The 23,276-nt window shown below is 37.8% G+C and overlaps 1 protein-coding gene across 1 annotated transcript in view; it reads right to left on the bottom strand.

Annotated features, from left to right (window-relative positions):
* Dhc16F (Dynein heavy chain at 16F) overlaps positions 1–23,276 on the bottom strand; it is a 1,052,459-nt gene that overhangs the window by 288,973 nt on the left and 740,210 nt on the right. The window contains exon 46 of the mRNA XM_068227815.1: positions 21,807–21,967. Coding sequence (XP_068083916.1) covers positions 21,807–21,967 — 161 coding nt within the window. The remainder of the gene's footprint in view (positions 1–21,806; positions 21,968–23,276) is intronic.

The following is a 23,276-nucleotide window of genomic DNA, read 5'->3' as shown; positions in this document are numbered from 1 at the left end:
TCCATCTCATCCATGCTGCCTTTATCCTACTTTGCACTTCATTACATCTTCAATCATCCATTTGAACATAAAAATACAACATTTTATGGCTTAATTAATAGAGCTACGACCATACCTATGAAAGATATGTCATAGCCAAACGTGAGGCTAAGAAAGCTGTCAGTGAAGCTGGGCGCAGTCACTATAATGACCTGTATGCAACATTGGATTCAAAGGAAGGAGAGAAAACAATTTTCTGGCTGGCCAAAGCTAGAACAAAGTCAAAACAGGATATTGAGCAGTATGTGTTCATAAAAGGCAAAGATGGTCAGCGAGTACAAGACAAACAGGACATCCTCAAACATTGCCAAATTACTATCCAATTCACACAATGAAGATATTTGAGAGAATCCTCGATCGACGACTGCTTGACATCATCAGCATTATTACCAAACAGTGTGGCTTCATCAAGGGTGCAGGAACAACCAACGTCATCTTTGCTGCCAGAATGCTCATTGGAAAGCACTGAGAGAAGCAATGGCCACTACATATTGCCTTGCTTGAGATCTTAAAAAGGCTTTCGACCGTGTTCCACATCGTGTGATCTGGTACGCACTTCATGACCATGGTGTACCAGAAATGGTTACCAACTGGATCAAGATGCTCTACACGAACACCAGAAATCGTGTATGTTGCGCTGTCGGCATCTCGGAGAGTTTCCCAGTGAAAGTCAGTGTACACCAAGGCTCTGCATTGTCCCCATTGCTCTTTGTTCTCGTCACATACAGAATTACAAAGGACCTGCAGAGAAGTGTCCCTTGGACTCTTTTATATGCAGATGATGTCGCACTTGCTTATACTACCAGAAGTGGACTGCAGCATCAAGTTGAAGATTGGATCAGCCGTCTCTCCTAGTATGGTCTTAGAGAGAACAAAAAGGAGACCAAATACCTGGAAACCATCCCAAGCAATGGCTCAGTTCAAGCTGATGAAGAGACCTTAACAAAGACCGTAAGCTTCAGGTATCCAGGATTTCACCTTCAGGCTGATGGTGGGATACGTGATAAAGTGCGAAGTAGGATAAAGGCAGTATGAATGAAAGGGAGAGAAGTCACAGGTATACTCTGCGACAAAAGGATGCCACTACATCCGAAGTCCAAAATATACCACATGGTAGTACGTCCTGTTGCTTTATATGGTGTTGAATGTCGAGCAACTGACAAAGCTGCAGAGCGCCAATTACACACCACGGAAATGCGCATGCTCCGTTGGTCGATGGGTATCACACTCCTGCATCATGTCAAAAAGACACCATCTGCCAGCAAATAGGCATTGCACCTATCACTGAGAAGGCACAGGAAAAACGTCTCAAATGGTATTGTCACGTCCTGTGTGCTGCATCTGGAACAGTTGCCATTTTCACCCAATCCTTTGAAATTAGTGGGCAACATCCACGTGGATGTCCAAAGCAGCGCTGGCATGACACAGTGAATGCTTATATGAAGGCTATGAACTTAAGACCACATGATGCTGAAGACCGTGCAAAATGGCTAGCCAAGATCGAGAAGAGCGGACCCTGTATCAACAGGAAAATGCTAAGAAGAAGAAGAAGTCAATTCTAGAGAGTGTTAAATGAGAGAAAAATATTGACTTTTAACATGAGGGAATAGTTGAGTTAATTGTTAAATGGACTTGAAATATTTTGTTAATTGTTGATAAACTTAACCATAATAGGTATTTGTATTTGTTCCCGTACTGACTTGCCTAAAGCTATTAAAAGCTATTTAAAATAATATGTGCTTAGTCCACCTTGTCAATACACTTTTATAATTGAAAATTATTCATTCAAACAGAATTTACTTTGGAGAGAGAGACAAATGCATTTATTTCCGCTTTCCCCATTTGGAGGCTGCTAAAAAGACAAAGCTTACATGAAAAGTTGACTGATAACCATAAGGGTCGTATGAAATATACTATTATAAGTATAATCTACCAAATTAATCCTCCGTGGCTGAGACGGAAGCGCGCCGGCCTCTCACCGCTGGATACTGTGGTTCAAATCCGGGTCACTCCATGTGAGATTTGTGCTGGACAAAGCAAAGGCAGGACAGGTTTTTCTCCAGGTACTCCGGTTTTCCCTGTCATCTTTCATTCCAGCAACACTTCCCAATATCATTTCATTTCATTAATCATTCATTAATCATTGCCACAGAGGAGTGCAACAGGCTTCGGCAGCTGGCACATTTCCTATCCTCGCCGCTAGATGGGGGCTACATTCACTCCATTCCTAACCTGATCAAATGACTGGAAACAGGCTGTGAATTTTCATATTTTTTCAATCTACCAAATTGCTCGTAACAACAAATACTCCAGAAAATTTACTAATAATCTAAAGGCTTAGGAATGGGTTCACCAGCTTCAGGTATGTTAGCAAACATATTCATGGATTACATGGAATATAATAAAATAGTGGATAAAATAGATGGATTGATGGTTAAGATATGTCGATGATATATTTGTTATCATCAATGAACAAAATGTAAAATCTGATGGATTACTAGAATATTTAAATACTTTGGATAAACAAGTGCATCTTAAGATGGAATCTGAGAATGATGGAATTTTGAGTGATTTGGTTTCAATCAATCAAATAAGAAATTATGGTCATTTTGATTTTCCAATTTTCAGAAAGGCTACACAAAGAGGTACATTATTAGAAATGAATCCAATCATCCATGTCAACATAAAAGGGCAACATTTTACAGCTTAATTATTAGAGCTATGAACATACCTATGTCCAAGAAGAGTTGTAAAATACATATAATCCACTAAATTGCGCGTAACAACAGATATACCAGAAAAATTATTAATAGAATGATAAATAAAGCAAAAAAATGAACCAAAGATCAAAAAGAGAAAAAGAAAATATTTTTGAAATAAACACTCTTATCAACAGGCTAAAATTTTCAGGAAAATGAATATCAATATCACATGTAAAACTGATGATAATACTAATAAGATAATTTTCAATTCAGATAAAATTGAGAATAAATGTATATTATTTTAATAAGTCAGGAATTTACAAACTCACATGCCATACATGTAAGCAGTGATTCATAGGACAGTCTGGAAGAAGTTTGGCTATAACATGCAAAGAACATGTTAATGCAGTCAAACATAAAAGATATTCAGCAATAGAAGAGCATATGGCTGAAAAGAATCATAAATTTACAGACATTTCTAATGACATGAAATTAATACATTCGGCCAAAAAGGAAAAATTCATTTATGTTTTAGAAAGTTTAGAAATTTAACTTGCTCAAAAAAATCACCTTTGATCAAGTTTGAATTAAAGAAGTTCAGATAGCATTTATCATTTAAGGAAGGGGAAAAAAATATGAACTTGAGGATCTTAAATTTATTTAGGTATTCTCATTCAACATCATCTAATTAATAACATTTTTTTAATGATGATTTTTCTAATATATCCCTAATGTTTGTTTATATGGTGAATTATGTTATAATACTTCTATAAAATTTGGGCCAAACAACATAAAGTGTTATATTGTTTATATTCTTTGATTGGACTTCACTGATGAAGGAAATGCACTATGTTCCTGAAAATGTTTGAATAAATAATTTTCAATTATAAAAATGTATTGAAAAGGTGGACCAAGCACATACTATTTTAAATAGTTTTTATAGCTTTAATAACTCATTCAGGAAAAATTATGATGAAGTGATGAAATTTCTAGTGAATTTTTGATGACTGAATTTAAACTTAATTGAGAAAGAATATTAATGATTATGAAGGGTAATAATCGATTATGACATTAATTCACACCATGAATGATTCAATTCTGTGAAAGATAGACTAGAAGCTACTTTTAGCAGTGTAATATATTGTAAATAATTCATTTAATGTAATTAAAAAGTTAGCATTCTAAAGCTTAGGTAAGCCAATTTAGGGGGAAATTTTGTTTAATAGTGTGAGCTTATTCACTTAATTTTTCTAGAATTTTATAATCCCCTGGTACAGCCACTGATTTATATACAGTGAAACTCGGTTAAGAAGTTCCCGCATAAGAAGTTTTCCCGCCTAAGAAGTGTGATATTCTTGGTCCCTTGATCAGTTGCATTAAGATATATGTATATTTTTCCCGTTTAAAGTGTTCTGTTGTAAATATATTTCCCGCTTAAACAGTTCAGATTTTAGTGCCCCTTGAGATAGAAAACGTCCGCTCAAAGCAGCCCGTGGTTAGAACCCTCCAGTCTCCGCGCAAGTTGCACCCTGTGTTAGACCATTCGCGCGCTAGCGGTGTGTGTCTGGTGTCACGGAACATGTGCGGGCCTGCCACGGCCATATGACGTCACGCTATGACAACACGGACAGCAGATGCTCACTCTCGACTTGTGGAATCGAATCGAACCCATCAGTCAAAATTTCCACTCCACCGTTCCATCTAGCGGAATAAAATCGAACGGGATTCTACGTAAGAAACATAAAGTACGCAATGGATGATTTGATAAAACTTTAATGCAGTAATTTGCGGGCCGCGACAGAGTGAAGTCATTAATCGAGGTGGCCTAAACATTAATTAAAAACCGTAAAGTGCATTTGTCCACAACATTACTGTTAACCTACCACAAAACTGAATATTCTAACCTGTCAGATTTTTCATTCCCTTGCTTATTTCCTTCCAGGCATTCTGTCTTACGTTGTTGCAATAATACTTATGGGCATTGCCGTAGAGGAAATTACGATTTTGAACTAAACTGATAAGATTTTCCGTGTCTATTATTAGTGAGGTGAATAAAAACAACTTCGTGACTCTATGCAGGAAACAGCCGATTTGCTAGCAGCCAGCTGATACACATGCCGCGAAACAGCCGGCCGAAAGATCCCGATCGTTTACGAAGTTGAACGAATGTTAATAGCCAACTGGGTGTTGAGGAAGGCACACATAGGCATTGGAATACCACGTGTTGGCATAAAATTGAAAGTTATTTTTAATTTTACCTTTTTACGAGCTAAACATTGTATTATCATGTCACTCGTAATTATTACATCACATTATTAGAACGTAGCACAAGGATGAGGAGACATGAAATAAAATTCTCGCGGGGAAAGAAACTGTTTACGTTTAGATGTGCTAGCGTTGCTACTGCGCCTTTATCTCTCCCACGTAATACCCCAGATACATTTCCATGCACTAATTTCTGCAACTTCGAACCTGTATTTCTTTTCATTACCTATAGCATGAAGAGGATTGAAGCGGGAAAATAAACTCAATACTGGCTTGGCCATGCGGTACTTGTGAAACAGCCAGAAACTACGCCCGTTGCCGTGACAACCAGTAGGAATGCAGGGGCGATTTAGGCCTAGGTTCTAAGAATCTCTAAGAGTAAGTTGCTAGATTTCCCATTTGCTGCCGTTATCCTTCAAGCAGGTGTCAGGGGTGTGAGGCAGATAGAAAGCACATGCTAACAAACTAGTACACGTCTTGTCTTTGCTTCTTGTAAGCCTAAGCTACGGATTGCCAAGAATAGTGTAGCGTCGTAATTAGTATGAATAGGAGTCGGTGAAGTTAGTTGTACTTGTAATATCAACGTAAAAGCTTTTTTAAAGTGAAAATGAGCGCAACTCAGAGGAAAGAGATCAAGCGAATGGCACTAACAATAAAAGACAAAGTGGAGATTATAAGGAAAGTGGCGTCATCTACACTTTCTCGTGTTGCTTTGGCAAAGGAGCTGGGGATGCCGCCGTCTACTTTGAATGGTATTATAGCGAAGAAAGAAAAGATCTCTGCTTCTGCAGGGAATACTTCAGCAAATTGTAAGGAAGTTAAATCTGAAAAGTACGATGAAATAGAACAAGTTCTGCTAATATGGTTTAAACAGCAGCATACCTTTCAGTGGGACTATTGTGCAGGAGAAAGCCTCATGCAAATTAAGGGTACCTTTTACCGCGTCGAGCGGGTGGCTGGAACGCTTTAAAAATCGAGCCGGCATCGTTTACAAAGCCGGCCCCGTGGTGTAGGGGTAGCGTGTCTGCCTCTTACACGGAGGCCCCGGGTTCGATTCCTGGCCAGGTCTGGGATTTTTACCTGGACCTGGGGCTGGTTCGAGGTCCACTCAGCCTACGTGATTAGAATTGAGAAGCTATCTGACGGTGAGATAGCGGCCCCGGTCTAGAAAGCCAAGAATAACGGCCGAGAGGATTCGTCGTGCTGACCACACGGCACCTCGTAATCTGCAGGGCTTCGGGCTGAGCAGCGGTCGCTTGGTAGGCCAAGGCCCTTCAAGGGCTGTAGTGCAATGGGGTTTTTGGTTTTCATTTACAAAACAATTTGTTGCGAAGCAGAGAGTGTAAGTTCGGAGGAAAGGGAAGTGTGGAAGGACATGGTTCTGCCTGCTAAAATAATCAAACCTTGCAACGTTTTTATATAACTTAATATGTTCCCTTCTCTTATCAAATATATTTATTATATGGTATGTTCAATTATTTTACTTTATCTCTAAAAATATTGTCATGATAATCGAATTTTTATATTGTGGCTTTTTGTAAGCAGCTCTTATATATCGGCCTATTTCGGTATTGTTCACAAACAAGGAAATCTGTTGGCTGTGTGTTCCACATGTATTTCAAAGTACAGAATAAGTTTTTGGGCATTACCCCTTTTAAGAAGTTTCCTGCTTAAGAAGTTTTTTTTTTTTTTTGCAGTCCCTTGAAAAACTTCTTAACAGAGTTTCACTATTATTCATCGGAGAGAGGAATTAATGGAAGGTATATTTTTCTTCTTACAGTGTATTGCTCTAATCATTCTACAACCTGTAACAATAAAGTTTGGTGAATGAAGTCAGACCGGTCGATCCGGCAACACTGGCGACATGCAATGCTGCACCTGTGAAGCAGCAGGTTTTGCCACCTGCTTCCAACGTTGTTCAGATGAGCATTGTGTGTGTGCCGTGTAAGACCTGTTTGACACAGTCCATGCTGAGTGCGTTGGTTCTGAACTGTGAACAGGAACATGAACGGCCAAAACATCAATGTACAGTTTTGTTTTAAGCTTGGCAAGACACTGAAAGAAACGCATGCGATGCTGGTACATGTCTATGAAGATCAAGCACGGTTCTTGAAGAGTGTGTGTGTGTATATGAGTAGTTTGCCCGTTTTCGAGGAGACTGGGAAAGTATTTCTGATAACCCCCGCAGTGGAAGACTGGCGACCACCGTCAGTAACGAAAACACTGAGAAGGCGAGGACATTAATCACGAACGATCAGCGATTAACTGTGCGCATGATAGCAGATGAACTGCAGATTAACCATGAATCTGTGTGACAAACCGTTACCCAGAAGTTAGGGAAGAGGAAAACATGTTCTCCTCTTGTGCCACATCAGTTGATTGACGATCAGAAGCAGGCACGTTTAGAGACTTAACGTGATTTTGTTGAAACTGTGGATGCGACACCAAATTCCTTGAACTGTACCGTCACTGTGGATGAAGCCTAGTGTCTCAGTTCATGGCAAAAAGGGGGTGGTGCAACCTGAACATCTCCCATACTCGCCAGATCTCAATCCACCAGACTTCTTCCTATTCCCATGATTCAAACTCAATTTGAAAGGAAAGAGATTTGACAATATTCCTGACATCCAACAAAACATGATGAGGCTTTTGAACACCATTGCAAAGGAAGCCTTCTTGCAAAGTTTCCAGGACATGTATCGCCGATCTCAGCAGTGCATAGTTATGGGAGGGGACTATTTCGAAGGACAGTAAGGTCACTGTCATGCATTTTCATCTATTTTGATAGTACAGGACTATTCATCAAACTTTATTGTCACAGGATGTATATCCTCGAGGAACAACAAAGAAACCTTGAATGTTACAGAATGTTTCTTTAAAATTTGAGTGAGTGTGGATTTCAATTTCAAGGACTTTGAAAGAATTTATCAACATCAAGAATGTTCTTCTTCTACTGCTTTCTCCACACCTTGTGGGGTTATGGGTGTGAACTGAGGTGCATCTAGATATGACCCTGTTTTACAGCCCAATACCCTTCCTGATATCAACCCTATGCGGAGGGATGTAATTGCTATTGCATGTTTCTGTGGTGGTAGGTTGTGTGACATATTGTCTGAATATGAAGATGATGCTTGTTGTTTAAAGGGGCCTAACATCTAAGATAATTGGCCCTGAATATGAAGAGAAGAGTGTAGGAACAAACACAAACAACCAATCCCTGAGCTAGAGAATTAATCACATCCGATTGAACCACCAACCTGGCCAGGAATCAAACTCAGGACTCTGTGAACCGAAGGCCTCAGTACTGACCATTCAGCCAAGGAGTTGGACAACATCCACAAAGATGAGTTTGTTAAATTTGTGAGTTTTTTAGAAAGAGATGTTTTAATAATGAATTTTAGTTTCCTGTGTATTTTGTGTCATTTGCCACTCACCTTCCAAATCCTACCACATCTAAAATGCCATAATTCTGGGTTGTTGCTAACAAGATTCCTCGTGTTCACTGACTGTGAACTGAGTAGTATGGGGGCATTATCGAGGAAAGCAAGAAACAGAACTGTCGAGGAAGACTGTATCATTACTTCCAATGTTGTTTTTAATGAAGTGTTATAAACTATTATCTCCAAGAACTTTTGTAAATAGTATTGAATAAATGTTTGTGAAAACAAATTTCAAGAAAATTAGAATTACTTTTTCATTTGTGAAAAACATTGTTGTTAAATATCAATTGTATTGTATTTGATTTTTATTTGATATTCTATAACTGATATATGTCAAAAAAGGATCAGCTTTGAAAGGGTACATGGAGAATTTGAATATGTTACAAAAAATGAAGGAGACCATATTCTTCAAACAGTCCAAGCATATGACCTCGTGCTACTGAATACCTTTCTCCAGATAAAGGATGACTACTTGATAAGCTATAAAAAGTGGAGGAGTGTCATCCCAAATTGATAAAATTTTAGCAAGTAGGGAAACATTACAAAATGTCAAAAATTGCAAAGTTTTCTTTACTGCTCAACATAGACTCTTAGTTGCTGACATCAAAATATGAACCTCAGGCCTGAAGAGAAATAAGCTGCCAGTAAGAACAAAATGATGAAGAGTACAGGGGAATTTAGTGATTAGGTCCCGAGAAAAGTTTCCAACTCTGGCATTTTGTAGTGTCATCAACAAGAAGCTACAAATGTGGAGCAACAGTGGTGCCATTTGTCCTCAGTTGTTCAAGAATCTGCTAAAAGAATCCTTAGTCAAACAAATGGAAATGCCATCATAAAAACGGAAAACTGGTGGTGTTGTGAGGAAGTGCAATAGGCAGTTAAAGAAAGAAAATATATTTCAAGAACTAGCAGTTGTCAGGAGACTATGAGGAACACAATAAGTACAAAGAAGCCAAGAAAGCCATGTAAGTATGGGCAAAAAAATATGGAAAATTTCCTGCTCTCAGGAAAAATAGAAACAAAACACAGTGAAAAAGTGATCTTCATACTTACTAAGGCATGGGAAAGATCTAAGAGGGATATTATGCATATAAGGTGCACTAAAAATAATGAAAAGAATGTTGTTTTGACTCAGGAGGATGACATAAGGGGGTGCTGGAAGTAATATTTCCAGGAATGACGAGAACGTTAATAAACCCTGTGAAGATCTAAATAATCAAGGCCTAATACATCTTGTTAGATTTGTAGAAGTTGAAAGGGCTATGAAGACCAGTAAATTTCAGGCCCTGATGATTTACTCATTGAGGGATGGAAAAGTCATAAGGAGGAGGGGATTCAGTGGTTCATTACTTTCTTTAATAATATCATGAATAGTGGGAAGATTCTTGAGGAATGGAGGAGAAGTACTGTTATACTAATATATAAAAACAAAGAAGACGATCATGACTGTGGATTTTTTTTTTTTTGCTAGTTGCTTTACGTCGCACCAACACAGATAGGTCTTATGGCGACGATGGGACAAGGAAGGGTTAGGAGTGGGAAGGAAGCGGCCATGGCCTTAATTAAGGTACAGCCCCAGCATTTGCCTGGTGTGAAAATGGAAAACCACAGAAAACCATTTTCAGGGCTGCCGACAGTGGGGTTCGAACCTACTATCTCCCGAACACTGGATACTGGCTGCACTTAAGCGAATGCAGCTATCAAGCTCGGTGATTGTGGAAATTACAGGGGGATCAAACTTCTGAGCGATGCCTTGAAACTCTAGTAGAGGGTTGTTAAGGGGAGACTAAGGGAAGAGACCTTCACAAAAATTCTCATCCTGCTTAATTAGAACAATCAGGTGTTAGAATGATTTTTGGTTTCACATCAGGTGGTGGCCAATCTAATAAGAAGTTATGGAAATGCTGGAATTGCAGGTAACATTAGAAACCTCAAGTGCTTTATACCAAAGCCAGATGATTAAAGTAGAAAATTGTGGGCATTTTGAGATACACTGCATATATTTAAATCATTCCATGACAAATTGCAGGTAAATTGCAATACTCCAAATGTTCTAGCTGCTGAAGTACTCCATAACTGTGAGTTCTATATATCTATTTCTTATCTAGTTAGCAGTAGTCATGCATGCCATTGTTCACTGCACTAGGTCCCAGGTGTTAGCAGCGCTATCTGGGCGGCGGACCATGGCAACATGTACTTTTAAGAGTCCCAGATGCACTATTTTAACAACATATTCTATTTTTTTAACTACCTGCTTTTGTGATAAGCTAGGATAATTAATAGCCTGTAATAATCTGGAAGAAATAAGCTTTCTAATGGTGAAATAATTACCAAAATTGGCCCGGTAGTGCCTGAGATTAACCTTCACATAGAAACAAATTCACAAACTTTCTCTCCTTAGAATATTAGAGTAGATTAATGTTCCTATGCAAGAATTGTGGAAATCCGATCCCCCTTTCCCTACATCTCTGTATGAAGAGTAAAATATATTAGTGAAACATGTTTATTTGCATTTAAAAAATTACATAAACCTTATTTTCAATTTACTTATGTAATTTTATTCTTCTCCTCCTTCTTTCCCTTCTTCTCCTTCTTTGCCATATCTCACTCAGATGGCGTTGGCTTTTCTGGTAACTCTCCTCCAGTATCTTCAATCTTGTAGTCTATTTTCATCAGCATTGGTACTATTCAGGTCCTTCTTCATGCAAGTTGTCATCATAATTTAAGTCTTCCCAGAGCTGGTTGGCCTTCTACTGCCTGCCTCTCCACTCTGTGCACTACATAATCTAGTCCGCTGAAAGTGACCGAACCATCTCGGTATATTTTCCATCAGTTTTTCAGACATTAGTGTTACTCTCAGAGATTGGCAAATGGTTTCATTTGAAATTTTATCTAATTTCATTACTCCATAGGCCTATCAGATAATCTTCATCCCAGCCACATGAAGTTTCTGTTCATCTTTCTTCTTTATATTACAGCACTCCAAATCGTTTTGTAGACTTTGCCCTTTACCCCTGATGTATACAGTAAATGCCAGAAAAGAAGTTAACTGATTTGTTGAAGAATAAATTGAATAAACAGAAATGTAATTTGAACATAAAAGGGAATAAACTAAACACTGCTAAATCTAGAATACAATTCTATGGCCTTTCTTGGGATAGCTTTCTTCCACTTGGAAAAACGGAACTGCTCTTTAGATCTACATCTGCATAGAGCTATTTGGCCATGTAGTTAGGGTCGCATAGCTGTACGCCTTTATTTGGAAGAGAGTGGGTACAAACTCCATTGTTGGCTGCCATGGAGAGGGTTTTCCATAGTTTCCCATTTTCACACCAGGCAAATGTTCGGCTGTACCTTAAGGTCACGGCCACTTCCTTCCCATTCCTAGCTCTTTCTTATTCCATTGTTACCATAAGACCTAACTGTGTCAGAGCGATGTAAAGTAAAGTGATGTAATAAAAAATAATAATCTGTATATGAAACACGTTGGCATGTTGCAATACCTTGTTTTTCCACACTGTCCCCTTCAAACACAAGGTATTTTGCACATAATGCTCACTAATTAAGAAATAAGGTGAGAACTACACTGCCTATACATTTTTACTATGACAATGAATAGCAATAAAACAATCAGCGATTATGATGAAAACTTGAGATACGTGCTTATGGCAATACTAGCATACTGCCACCTCAGAGGAGTGCTGCCGCTTTGCGGCAGTGCTGCAACTCTCTTCAGTTGGCTTATGAGTAGAACTGGAAGAGCTCACACTTCTTTATCTATATGTTATGCCTACAATATTAAAAATGTAACACCCAGCTTGTATTAATTCGAATTCAATTTTCTACAAAAAGTTCATTATGCTTTTTCTTCCTAACTACTGTAAAACTTGCTCAAAGCAGAAACACAAAGTACCAATTTTTTTTTTCTTCCAAATTAGATAAGTTTCCATATTACACAAAACTTCTGGTTATTTGCCTTAAAACAGTAAACAGTAATTTTAAATATTATTTACAGTTTACCTGTATCCACCTATGCATGATGCTTGGCTATCAAGATTGATGTACATAGTAGTGTAGTTCATTGATTTGTTAATTAATATTATTACTGCGCTTTAACACTGGATATAGGCCTCCACCACAAAACTCTATACAGTACTTTACAACACTAAGCTTTCTTCCACAGATCAAACTAAAAACTTGTTACTGCTACTAAAATGTTTTCATTCCTCCCCTGAAGGGGGAGGCGGGCCTGTTAGATGGTGACACCGTCTCACAGGCTGGGAGATTTGTTACAGTGTAGGAGATGCATGGAGAAGGTGAGAGGGTTGGCGGTCGTGACCTATACTAAGAACTGTCCTGGCATTTGCCTTTAGTGCAGGAGAATAGAAAACCATGGAAAACAATTCTCAGGACAGCCAACGGTGGGGCCAGCCATGAGGTCCAGCCCTTTCCCATCTTCCGAATGCAGAGTTCCAGCCATGACAGAGCCGTGGTCACCACTCCTCTGCTCGACTGGCCGATTGGAGTGCAGAGCTGTTGGACCATGGACAGCCATGGCCACTTGTCGGCCACAACCCACAACCCACTCTGCATCCACCAACCAGAAACTTGTTTCCTGTTCTTTCTAATCATGTCTTTCTGAATGCAGTACATTAGTTCAAGAAGAATGGAAGATTTAGATATAATGGCAAAGTGCTTTATGTCACAACAGCACTGTGGGACTCTTCGTGGGTTCAGATCTTGCTTTGATCTTCACCTTCTTCCTCATCAACTTCTTCTTCCGTCTCTTTCTCTTTCTCGTCATTTTTCACTGCTAGAAGGGCGGTAGTTGATTTGAAATTGTGGGGTCTCGAAAGTTGTTCATCACTTTGAATGAAGTTCTCTGCCTCGCAAGGAATGTTTCTTGCTTGACACAAGATGGATATTGCCATGCTTTTTATTATTTTTTTTAATTTTTAATTTTTACAAGTTACTTCATGTCGCACCAACACAGGTAGGTCTTATGGCGATGATGGGATAGGAGTGGGAAGAAAGCAGCCATGGCCTGAATTAAGGTACAGCCCCAGCATTTGCCTGGTGTGAAAATGGGAAACCACAGAAAACTATCTTCAGGGCTGCCGATAGTGGGGTTCGAGCCCACTATCTCCCGGATACTGGCCGCACATAAGCGACTGCAGTTATCGAACTCAGTCCTATACGTCTTCAAGCACTTCATTCGTTCTGCTATCCATATTATCAGTCTCTTCAAACACATGTGTCTGTCCAAACAATGACATTGGTCATACCAACACCAGAAGTGCGTAAATATTGTACGTAGGACTACATCAGTTCCTAATATTTTCTGCATTGCACAAGTAGATTTTCTTTTTAACATGACATTTTTCATTTCCACGTTGAGGAGATTATGAATTATACAAAAGTAAGAACATTATAACTTTGTAAGCTTCGCTGGGACCAAGAAGATATTCCGTAGTGGACAAGTTTCCGCTTTATTCAAGTTCCGCTTTGAGCAAGTTTTACTGTATATGTATGTCTGTGTTGTATCTTGTCATCTTTTTAGCATTTTTCCTAAATTGATGCAGGGTCCGGTGTTTGGCACACCTATTTCCACTCGATTCTATCCAGTGTGTTGTTCAGGTTCAACTGAGCACAATGCATGTCTATTCAAATTCAATCAGGTTAGCATTTCTTGGGCCGAACACATGTTCAAGACGAGATGCATGGTCATCATTGTCACAGATGTTTCTTTGCGACAAAGAATATGGACATACCATCAGAGAATGCCCTTGTGCTATTTATCCATAATTGGAGCAATTTCCAAGTTTTTCCAAAAAGTCTGTGTTCTTGATAAGGTCCAGTCGGGTAGGTCCAGTAACCAGTAAAGCATGTGCATATCCACAGCATGCAGTGTTTGTTCATGTTTGATTGTCACTAGTCGAACAACAGTTATGTAGACTTTGAACCTAAAGCAACCAGGCATCCATCGATCAGAGAGAACTCCAGTAGTTTGTCACCTCTTCATCAAAGTCATATTACGTGCAGTGCAGGTGTCAGGTAGTGTGCCACCATCAGTGCTAATGAAACAAAATAGTTACATTGGGCTGCTTTGTTGAGGTCTTGGCCATCTATGTGAATGATTCCATCTGTCTGTAGTACATATTCCATGTACTCCATTTATTTGATTTTCTGTTAGCCTACCATTCTACTTCTAAACCTGCTTGTGAATATGTTGATGATATTTTACCATGGAGTTTACCAAAAAAAAAAAAAAAAAAAGGGGGGGAAAATTCTTAGTCTTATCATAAAAAGTGTACATGCAGGATTAAGAATTAGATTTCCTCTGTAAATGTACATTATGCATTTCCTTTACAACTGTAATGGTTTGCCTAGAAATTATGTCTTTACATGTCACAGATGAGCAAGCAACCTCCAGTGTTCCCATCATCGAGCATAGTTTAGCTGCATGACTTAGGATAAAAATAGTTATTTGTATCCATTAGTGGTACAAGTTCAACTTACTCTGTGAGAGAGAGTTTGTTAAGTTGGAAGGTGAAAGAAAATTTGGAGCAAAGCAAAAGAAAGAGAATATACAGGTTCTGGTACAAGTAATGTTTCCTAGTTATGGCTAATTGATCTACAGGTCAAGGAAAGTGATGAAACATGAAAGAGAGGTTATAATTGGACTGTTCGCTATTATTACCAACAGTGCAGAAATCTGATTTCTAAAGTCAAGCCACTGGCACTGTTAGTGCTAAATACTATTGAAAATAAGGAAATATATTTTGCTTTATTAGGAATACAATAATAATACACAGGAAGAGAAGTAACCAACACAGACAAACAGTATAACGCTCAAACTGTCTTTCACTGCACTGCCTGTAAAGTTACATACCTCACTCCCCTCTCTACAATGATGATGTGCACATTGGTTTCCTATTATGTCACCATTTGAACCTCTCCACTGGAGACTTATGTTAGTGAAAATGAGGATAGCATAAACTTGAAAATTATGTTGAACTTGAAAGTGAATGTGAAAACTATACAATGCCTATTCCTTGTAAGTAGCCCAGCTAGTGGCTATTATTGTTAAGGACCCAAGTCTCTTTAAGGTCTAACATCATGGTTAGCCAGTTTGAGTCCCATTGGCAGTAAAATGTTTACCATCGGAATGTTGGCTAGCAGAGTAGGAGAGGTGGTAGTGTACAATTTTTTATCAACAGACTCTGTACCAAACACCTGGGTTCAATCCCAAACCTCTCTACATTGTTCATGTGGGTTTATTTATTTAGCGTATGGCTTTTAGTGCCGCAAGTGTCTGAGGACATGTTGTAACGTTATTACATATAACAAAATATTATTGGATATCAGACTCCTGACTATTAAATGTAAATCCTAAGAATGGACTGAACATTGACAACATTTTATTCTGCTCATTTTAAAAGGTTTTTTTTGGAACATCGTCGTTGTTGTGTTTATTGTGAAACATCCCTTCGTTGCAGCCCACATATGCTGTGTGTGGACTCTGACGCTATCTGTCAATGAATTAACTTATTAGTCTTGTGTATAGACTCTCTCACCAGAGCGCACGCTATTCACCCGACACTAACACTTGTGTTGTCACCTTCTGAAAACAACTGTCTGCCGCTGAGATTGGTTGAGTGCTGATGCTCGAAGCCATGGGTCAGCCATTGTCTGCCAAGATGGAAAAAAGTTCCGTAGGAGTCGGATGAATCTGATTTAATAATCCCATTCAGGAATTATCTATCTTATTTAATTATGTTTTTAACATATTTATACACGAGTGTGGATCCTGTAGGTCTATTTGTTTATTTGTTGGTGATTACCAGTGCATGTGCCAGCAAGGGTAAGATATTATTGCATACCTCACCACTCTTGTAAGTACTTCCTTTTAATATATTTTGTTTGCTCATGTAATTCTTTTACTATGTGTCATTTAGATTATTGCTGTGGGGCTTGTGGTGAGATTTCTGGGTTTGGTTTCTCTTTCTAATATGCCATTTGAGCACCATTTTGGTGATATTTCATGACATGCCCATTGTTTGACTGGAAACTTTGAAATTCATCTTGCTTATCCAAATTTTATTTTCCCTCTGATTATTTTTATTATGGCTCATTTATTGTGATTTCTTGTATTATTTTGTTTGGTGCATGTATTATTTTTATTTAATATTTTGTGTCTTGTAGATATGGTATTCCTTGCCCCCATTCTTCTGGGTTTTCATTGTGTCATTCCGTTTTGGCTTATTAATTTATTGCATTTATTTTGATTCAGTTAAAGCCTCGTGTTGCCCTCGTGCACTGCGTAAATCACCATTTTTCTTTTACCTCTTTTCTTCTTAGGTTTAAAATTTATTATTATTAATATTAATTTTGTTTGGTAAATGATAATTTCTCATGGATATTTTATCTCCCAGTTTCTTAAAATTAATATTGTTTTATTATTATTATTATTATTATTATTATTATTATTATTATTATTATTATTTATTAGTTCACATTTGGTAAATTTTAATTTCTCTTTGTTACTTTAAAACCTTCCTTTTCTTAAAATTCCATATTTTTTTCCAAATATTAGCATTCATATATATATATATATATATATATATATATATATATATATATATATATATATATATATAGGTCATTAGAAAGTAAATGCATAGTTATTACCTTTGGGATGCTTTAAAAATTTAAAGATCGTAATTAGGTGTAAAACTGTATTGAACTCTTATATTCAAAGGAATGGTGGTTAAATTAAAAATGGATTATTCTGAGGGGTTTTTGCATTCCTTAGCGGAGTGTATCAAGCATTTAAAAATTATTTTCTTTACTTCGTATTGTTGCATTATCTTTCCTCCATTTTGTCCAACTGCATTACTACCTATGTCATTGCTGCCAGACCTAGATCATCTTTCTTTTGTTCTTGCATGGGGATGCTGATTTGCTTTTAGTTTTGATCTTGCCAAGAGATCGTTGTTGATACTCAGTGTATGCGGACGCATGGGTCACTGAGTCTGGCATTTTTGGTTGTTTGTCGTCCACGTGACTTTATGTAGTTTGTTTACTGATTCATTTGATTTGATTAAGAATTCCGGTTTGGTTAATCTGCTATTGAATATTTTTAAATATATATATCTGGCCTTTGTTTTGTCTTTAAATATTTTTCTTCTGTATTGTCCTTACGTTTTCTTTTCATCTGACCGTGGATGGACCTATCAGGTCATATTATGGGTGGGTGATACCTCCACTAGGAATTGATATAAACCTTCAGGCTTCTTCTCTTTTTTTCCTTTTACATTGATTTTTGTCCCACACTTAAAATTATTATATTTGAGAAGCTTAAAACCTTGTTCACAATCTATTTATGTTGGTACCAACTTAGTTATAGTAAATTTAGTAAATTACTTTAAATTTGCTGTATTTTCTTGTTGAGATATTCATTTATTTTCCACAAATATTATTAAATTTTAAAAATTGAACTGATTTATTTTTTCTCCTTTAGGGTGTATTCTGTTACTAAAATTTAATTATAATTTTAAGTACACCAGTGTTATCCTTTAGTAGTTTAACTCAGTATTATCCCAGGGTTCATGACCTTTTTTTATATAGGGTGGGTTTTCAGTTTTGCTGCCTTTGTCCGCTTGTTTCGGGGTAAGCTGTATTATGGTGTTGATGTGCTGTATATTTTGCTTGTTCTCCATTCCTTTTTGCTGTTAACGTAACCCTATGGCGTTTGTTGAGTGTAATGTCATTCCTGTTTTACTCAGGGTAGCGTTGCAGTGTTCAGCTCACCTTGTTAAAATCTTTCAATATGACACCCATGGGTGACCTGCGCATCAGAATGTGAGCTGAAGATGATAATAAGGTAAGGGGAGAAATCCAGTGTTGGGACATAGCCTGCTCTGCTCACGGCTTAACATGAATAACCATCATGCCCTCAGTCCACGTAAACATTGCAGAAAGGTTTAGAATTGAATCCACACTTTTGGCATATGATCTAGTAATTATTTATACCACCACTTCACCTAACCTGCTGGTCAGCATTCTGATGGTGACATTTTTTTCCACCAATGTGATTTGAACCAACTATCCATGGTGTCAGACCATAAGAAATAAAGATCGCAGCCACAAGATGATCTTTCATATCTAATAAGGGCATGATGCTGCTGATGGTGATTCATCTTTCAGATAGGAACATTAAGCCTTGAGTAGGCACCAGGACTCTCCGATGGCAACACGTCATCATTCCTTGAAAGTAATGCAAATCTCTGTAACTTTTGATTGTGTAAAGATTATATAAATAGTTATTCAATAATATGAATGCAAAGTTTGTGGCGTGTTGTTTCTACAGGGAGGTGTGGATAGGGGAGGGAAAAGATTGCAACAATACTAGCAACCAGAAAGAATGAAATAATTGGGAAAACCAGTAAACCGAGCTGTCTGCACACATACTAGTATGTTTATTTTGTAAGTATAAATGAAGAGAAAAAGAATGGAAAGATAACAGAAGGTAATGTAGCTACGTAACATATATCGTGAAATGAAGAGGAGAAAGAAAGAAAAGAGAAAAAAAGGAAAAACAGAAAATAGATGAGCCTTCATTACAGGCACATATTTAATTATACTGGTGGTGGTGGTGGTGGTGGTGGTGGCGACAGCAATGACAGTGACTTTATGCTTGGGTTATGGGTTTTCCTTGATAGGTTTGGTGTTTTAGGAGATTCCTGTGATGAGAGTCTTAACCCTTTCCACTCGAATTATTTGTACGTCCTGATTTCTCCCAACTCGCATTTATTTCTGTCAGCATTCTTCATATTTTAAAACCTGGTGTTAAGTACTGGTTGTAACAATAATACAGGAAGAAACTACAAAACTAATGAATGTACGGTATTTGCATGACACAAAATCATGTTTTTCACTTTCTTAACGGTATGTCTTTAGTGTATAGAAGCGTTCAAAGCAAATGCTTGGATGGAGCCCTGCTCGCTTATCCAACCAGTCTGCACTAAATTAATCCTGCATTTTTGCCTTACTGTTCATCCCCATGTTGATAATTGTACCAATAAATGCCTTCAGCTCTTCTAATGTCACAGCTTTCCAAGAAAACCAGATAGATCTCTTCAGAAGTGGAGTATTTTGCTGTAATTTATATTTCGGCAAATTTGTTTGTCTCATGGACAATAGAGGTTATCAACTGATCAGTAAAAAATAGCTACCAGTACTCTAGTTCTATTTTAAGTCTATTGCCACAATTTATGAATGCACTGACTAATCTGTAAGGACATTTGGGTAATCCTGCATCACCCGTTCTCCGCGATCTCCAAGGTATGTTTGAAGTCAGCACTGTATCACTGGGACCGGGACGAGTCAAAATACTATCGCCGCCTCCATGATTTCTTGCGACGCTGATATCAATATCGCCATTTGAATCACTAATAGATATATCTCTTTCACTGCCAGATTCAAAATTTTCATCATTTTCATGGTCACTATAAAAACAGTCAGCCGAAATAGACGCAAGAATCTCAGCTTCGGTCAGACTGTGCGCCGCCATGTTGCTTCATGCGACTGCTTTCCATTGTCAAGGAAACGGAGCAATTTTGCCAAGCAAAGAGAAACTAAAACACACCTATTTGGTTTCTTTCAGTTTCCGGAAGGGACCAGCACTTACGAAACGAAGTACAAAAGACCTGGCATTCCAGGTAACCTAGCAACGAGCGGCGAAACATTGTGTCGACTCAGGGTCGACACACGAGCTATAACGCTGAGTGACGGCTGTCGACCTCAGGTCGACACACGAGCGGAAAAGGTTAAAATGTATTGATTCTCCTTACAGTGTTCCATATAAGCAGGAGCTTGTTCTGTAGACGTACTGAGCAGGAGAATCAACTTGCAATTCTCCTTTCCAATCGCAGCATTCCACCACTTTGGCCATTATTTTTCTGACTTCACTATGCTCCCTTTTCTGGGTACGAGTGATCCGGTTGATGTTGCATCAGCCATACCAATTATCAAATTCACTAAACTTCAAAAGAAGTACTGAAAACAAGCTGTTATCATCAGAACATAATGCACTAGCATGGCAAGCATGACATGATTGAAAGCTGTGTAGTAAAATGTTATGGCAGTCAAAACACACTCCATATTTCAAATTTGCAGGCTCCACATTCAAGCTGACAAAAACCTACTGAGTGAGGACTAGGGAGCTGAGTGTCCATGAAAACTTTCCACATCAGAAATGATGGTTAGTCTTAATTCAGAAACTAAAATAATAAACAGAATACTTCTATTCAATGACCAGATAGCTAGAGATATTTGTCTTAGTAAACATTACATTTATGAACTAGGAAAAGGGAGTTAGAACTGTAAGAGTGCTTTGAAGATGAACTTGTATGGAGTACTGAAAATTTATAGCTCCAGTCAGAATAGCCCTTTTACATGTATCTCTGCAAAATTGTACATTTTATTCAGTAAAAAAATCTGAAGACATGTTAACAATACATGAACTTCTTGCAGTGATAAGTAATTATCATATTGCCACAATTATAATGACACACAAGGAAAAGTACTACTGTATATAGCAATAAAACTTAAGACAGTGCTCTAGGTAGATGGTTAAAATTATGCATGGAAATGTATAGTAAACAACATAAAAAGTACCCTGTATGCGGCTGAAATGTATTACTTCTTTTGCGTGTCTCCTACATCTTCTATGTACTGTTTCAGGTCTCCCTGATGTTGGCTACCAACTTAGCATATTCATAGCTTGTTTACAGCTGCTTTAAAAATCTGTTCTGCTGATCAAACTTCTGTCCAGTCTTCGATGTCCAGCTATGAGATTCTTTTCTTTCCAGGTCCACGGCGACTATCTAGTTGACCCTGGATTATGATTTGCAGCAACTGATTTATCCCCCCCACCTTTCTCCTTCAGTAAGCGTCCACAGTAAGTGATACTCCAGTATTTTACTGTTCTTAAGAGTTCACACCTTGCTCTTAGCAGGTCTTTATGATATGAAACCCTGTCAACCCAGGATATTTGAAGCATTCTTCTATACACCCACCAGCATCCACAGCTTGTTTCATCATTTACATTACTTAAGTTACATTGAATCACAGAAGTGCCTAATTCAAAGGTGAATTAATTTTGGTAATTTAATGACTAAACATCATAAAAAATAATATTCACATTCATATAAATAAATCTACACAAGCTATTTCTGAATGAGGCATAACTGCAGCAGAATATGAGAGTGATGTTTCTGGATTTCTAATATGAAGTACAATTATTCAAGTACCACTTGAAGTTTAGAGTAGAAATAAAAACCATAGTACTACTCACCTGAAATTAGCTGATGAAGGAATTTTAAATTCTTCCAACTGTTTTGTCCATAAAATAGTCAATTCTTCTCTGTAGACACTTGTGAATGCACCAAGGTAAGATACACAGGCTGCTGCCACCAATACATCTCCAATAATAGTCCCCAACGCCTGTCCTAAAGACTACAAATAATAGAAACGAATGTATATTTTCAATATTTTTCCAATTGTAAGAGACTGATACAAGGAAATCACACTGCAACCAATAATATAATTAATTACCGTAACTGAAAGGCAAAACCCTGGAGGTAACTTTTAGATGTCTCTCTTAGCACTATGTATATGTGCGGCCAGTTTTAACAAGATTTGCATCATTATTTAAGCAAAATTATATAACATTTATAATAATAATATGCTAATGACAAAAAGCATGACCAACAAATGGTAAATAAGTTAATCTAAGAAGGTGAGCTGAATCAGAAAGTGATGGAACCAACTAGAGGGGAAAGTATCCTAGATGTGGTACTGGTAAAACCAAATGGGCCCTATAAAGAAACTGAAGTGACAGATGGTCTAAGTGATCATGAAGTTGTCTTTGTCAGAGTTAAAAATAAATGTGATATAAAGGAAAGTTGTAAAAGTAGGACTATTAGGCAATACCAGGTGGCTGATAAGTGAGGCATAGGGAAATTTTAAAAAGTGAGTATAATCAACAGAAAATGGTGAATAAAAATGTAAACAGCCTCTATGGAATGGGTTTAAAAAATAATTTAGCAGTATGAAAGCGGACATGTACCTTTAAAAGTGGTAAGAAATTGTAAGGACCCATTATATTATAACAGGGAAATAAAGAGATTACAAAGAAGGTGCAGATTAGAAGGTGTTTTTTTTTGTAAATTTGCTTTATGTTGCACTGACACAGATAGGTCTTATGGCGATGATGGAACAGGAAAGGGCTAGGAGTGGGAAGGAAGCAGCCGTGGCCTTAATTAAGGTACAGCCCCAGCATTTGCCTGGTGTGAAAATGGGAAACAACGGAAAACCATCTTCAGGGCTGCCGATAGTGGGGTTCGAACCTACTATCTCCCGAATACTAAATACTGGCCGCACTTAAGCGACTACAGCTATCGAGCTCGGTCCGATGCTTTTTTTTTACCAGGAACTGGATGATTTATACAATGTCAAGAGTGAGAAAAAGAAAGAGGACAAATTATGATTAAAACAGTAAAACTATTTCAGAGAGTAATGTACAACTTATTCATACTTTGGTATAGAACAATGTAGCTCCGTAGATGGCTGTACCGTATTTTGAAGATATGAGAGTGAACAGGTTTTCTATTTGCTCCAAAGATCGTAGTGAGTGTCTACTTGATTTCTCTCTAGTCTGCAACCTCATCCCCATTTCTATTAGTAGTTAGCGTTACTTTTGAATTTGTGTGTGGAGCAAACAAAAGCTAATTTGGAGCAAACGACAGCTAACTTATATTTAAGT

Source organism: Anabrus simplex, chromosome 5 (assembly GCF_040414725.1).
Source record: "Anabrus simplex isolate iqAnaSimp1 chromosome 5, ASM4041472v1, whole genome shotgun sequence".
Lineage (NCBI taxonomy): Eukaryota > Metazoa > Arthropoda > Insecta > Orthoptera > Tettigoniidae > Anabrus > Anabrus simplex.
The sequence above is the reverse complement of the archived record's forward strand: the minus strand, read 5'-3'. Positions and strand labels throughout refer to the sequence as shown.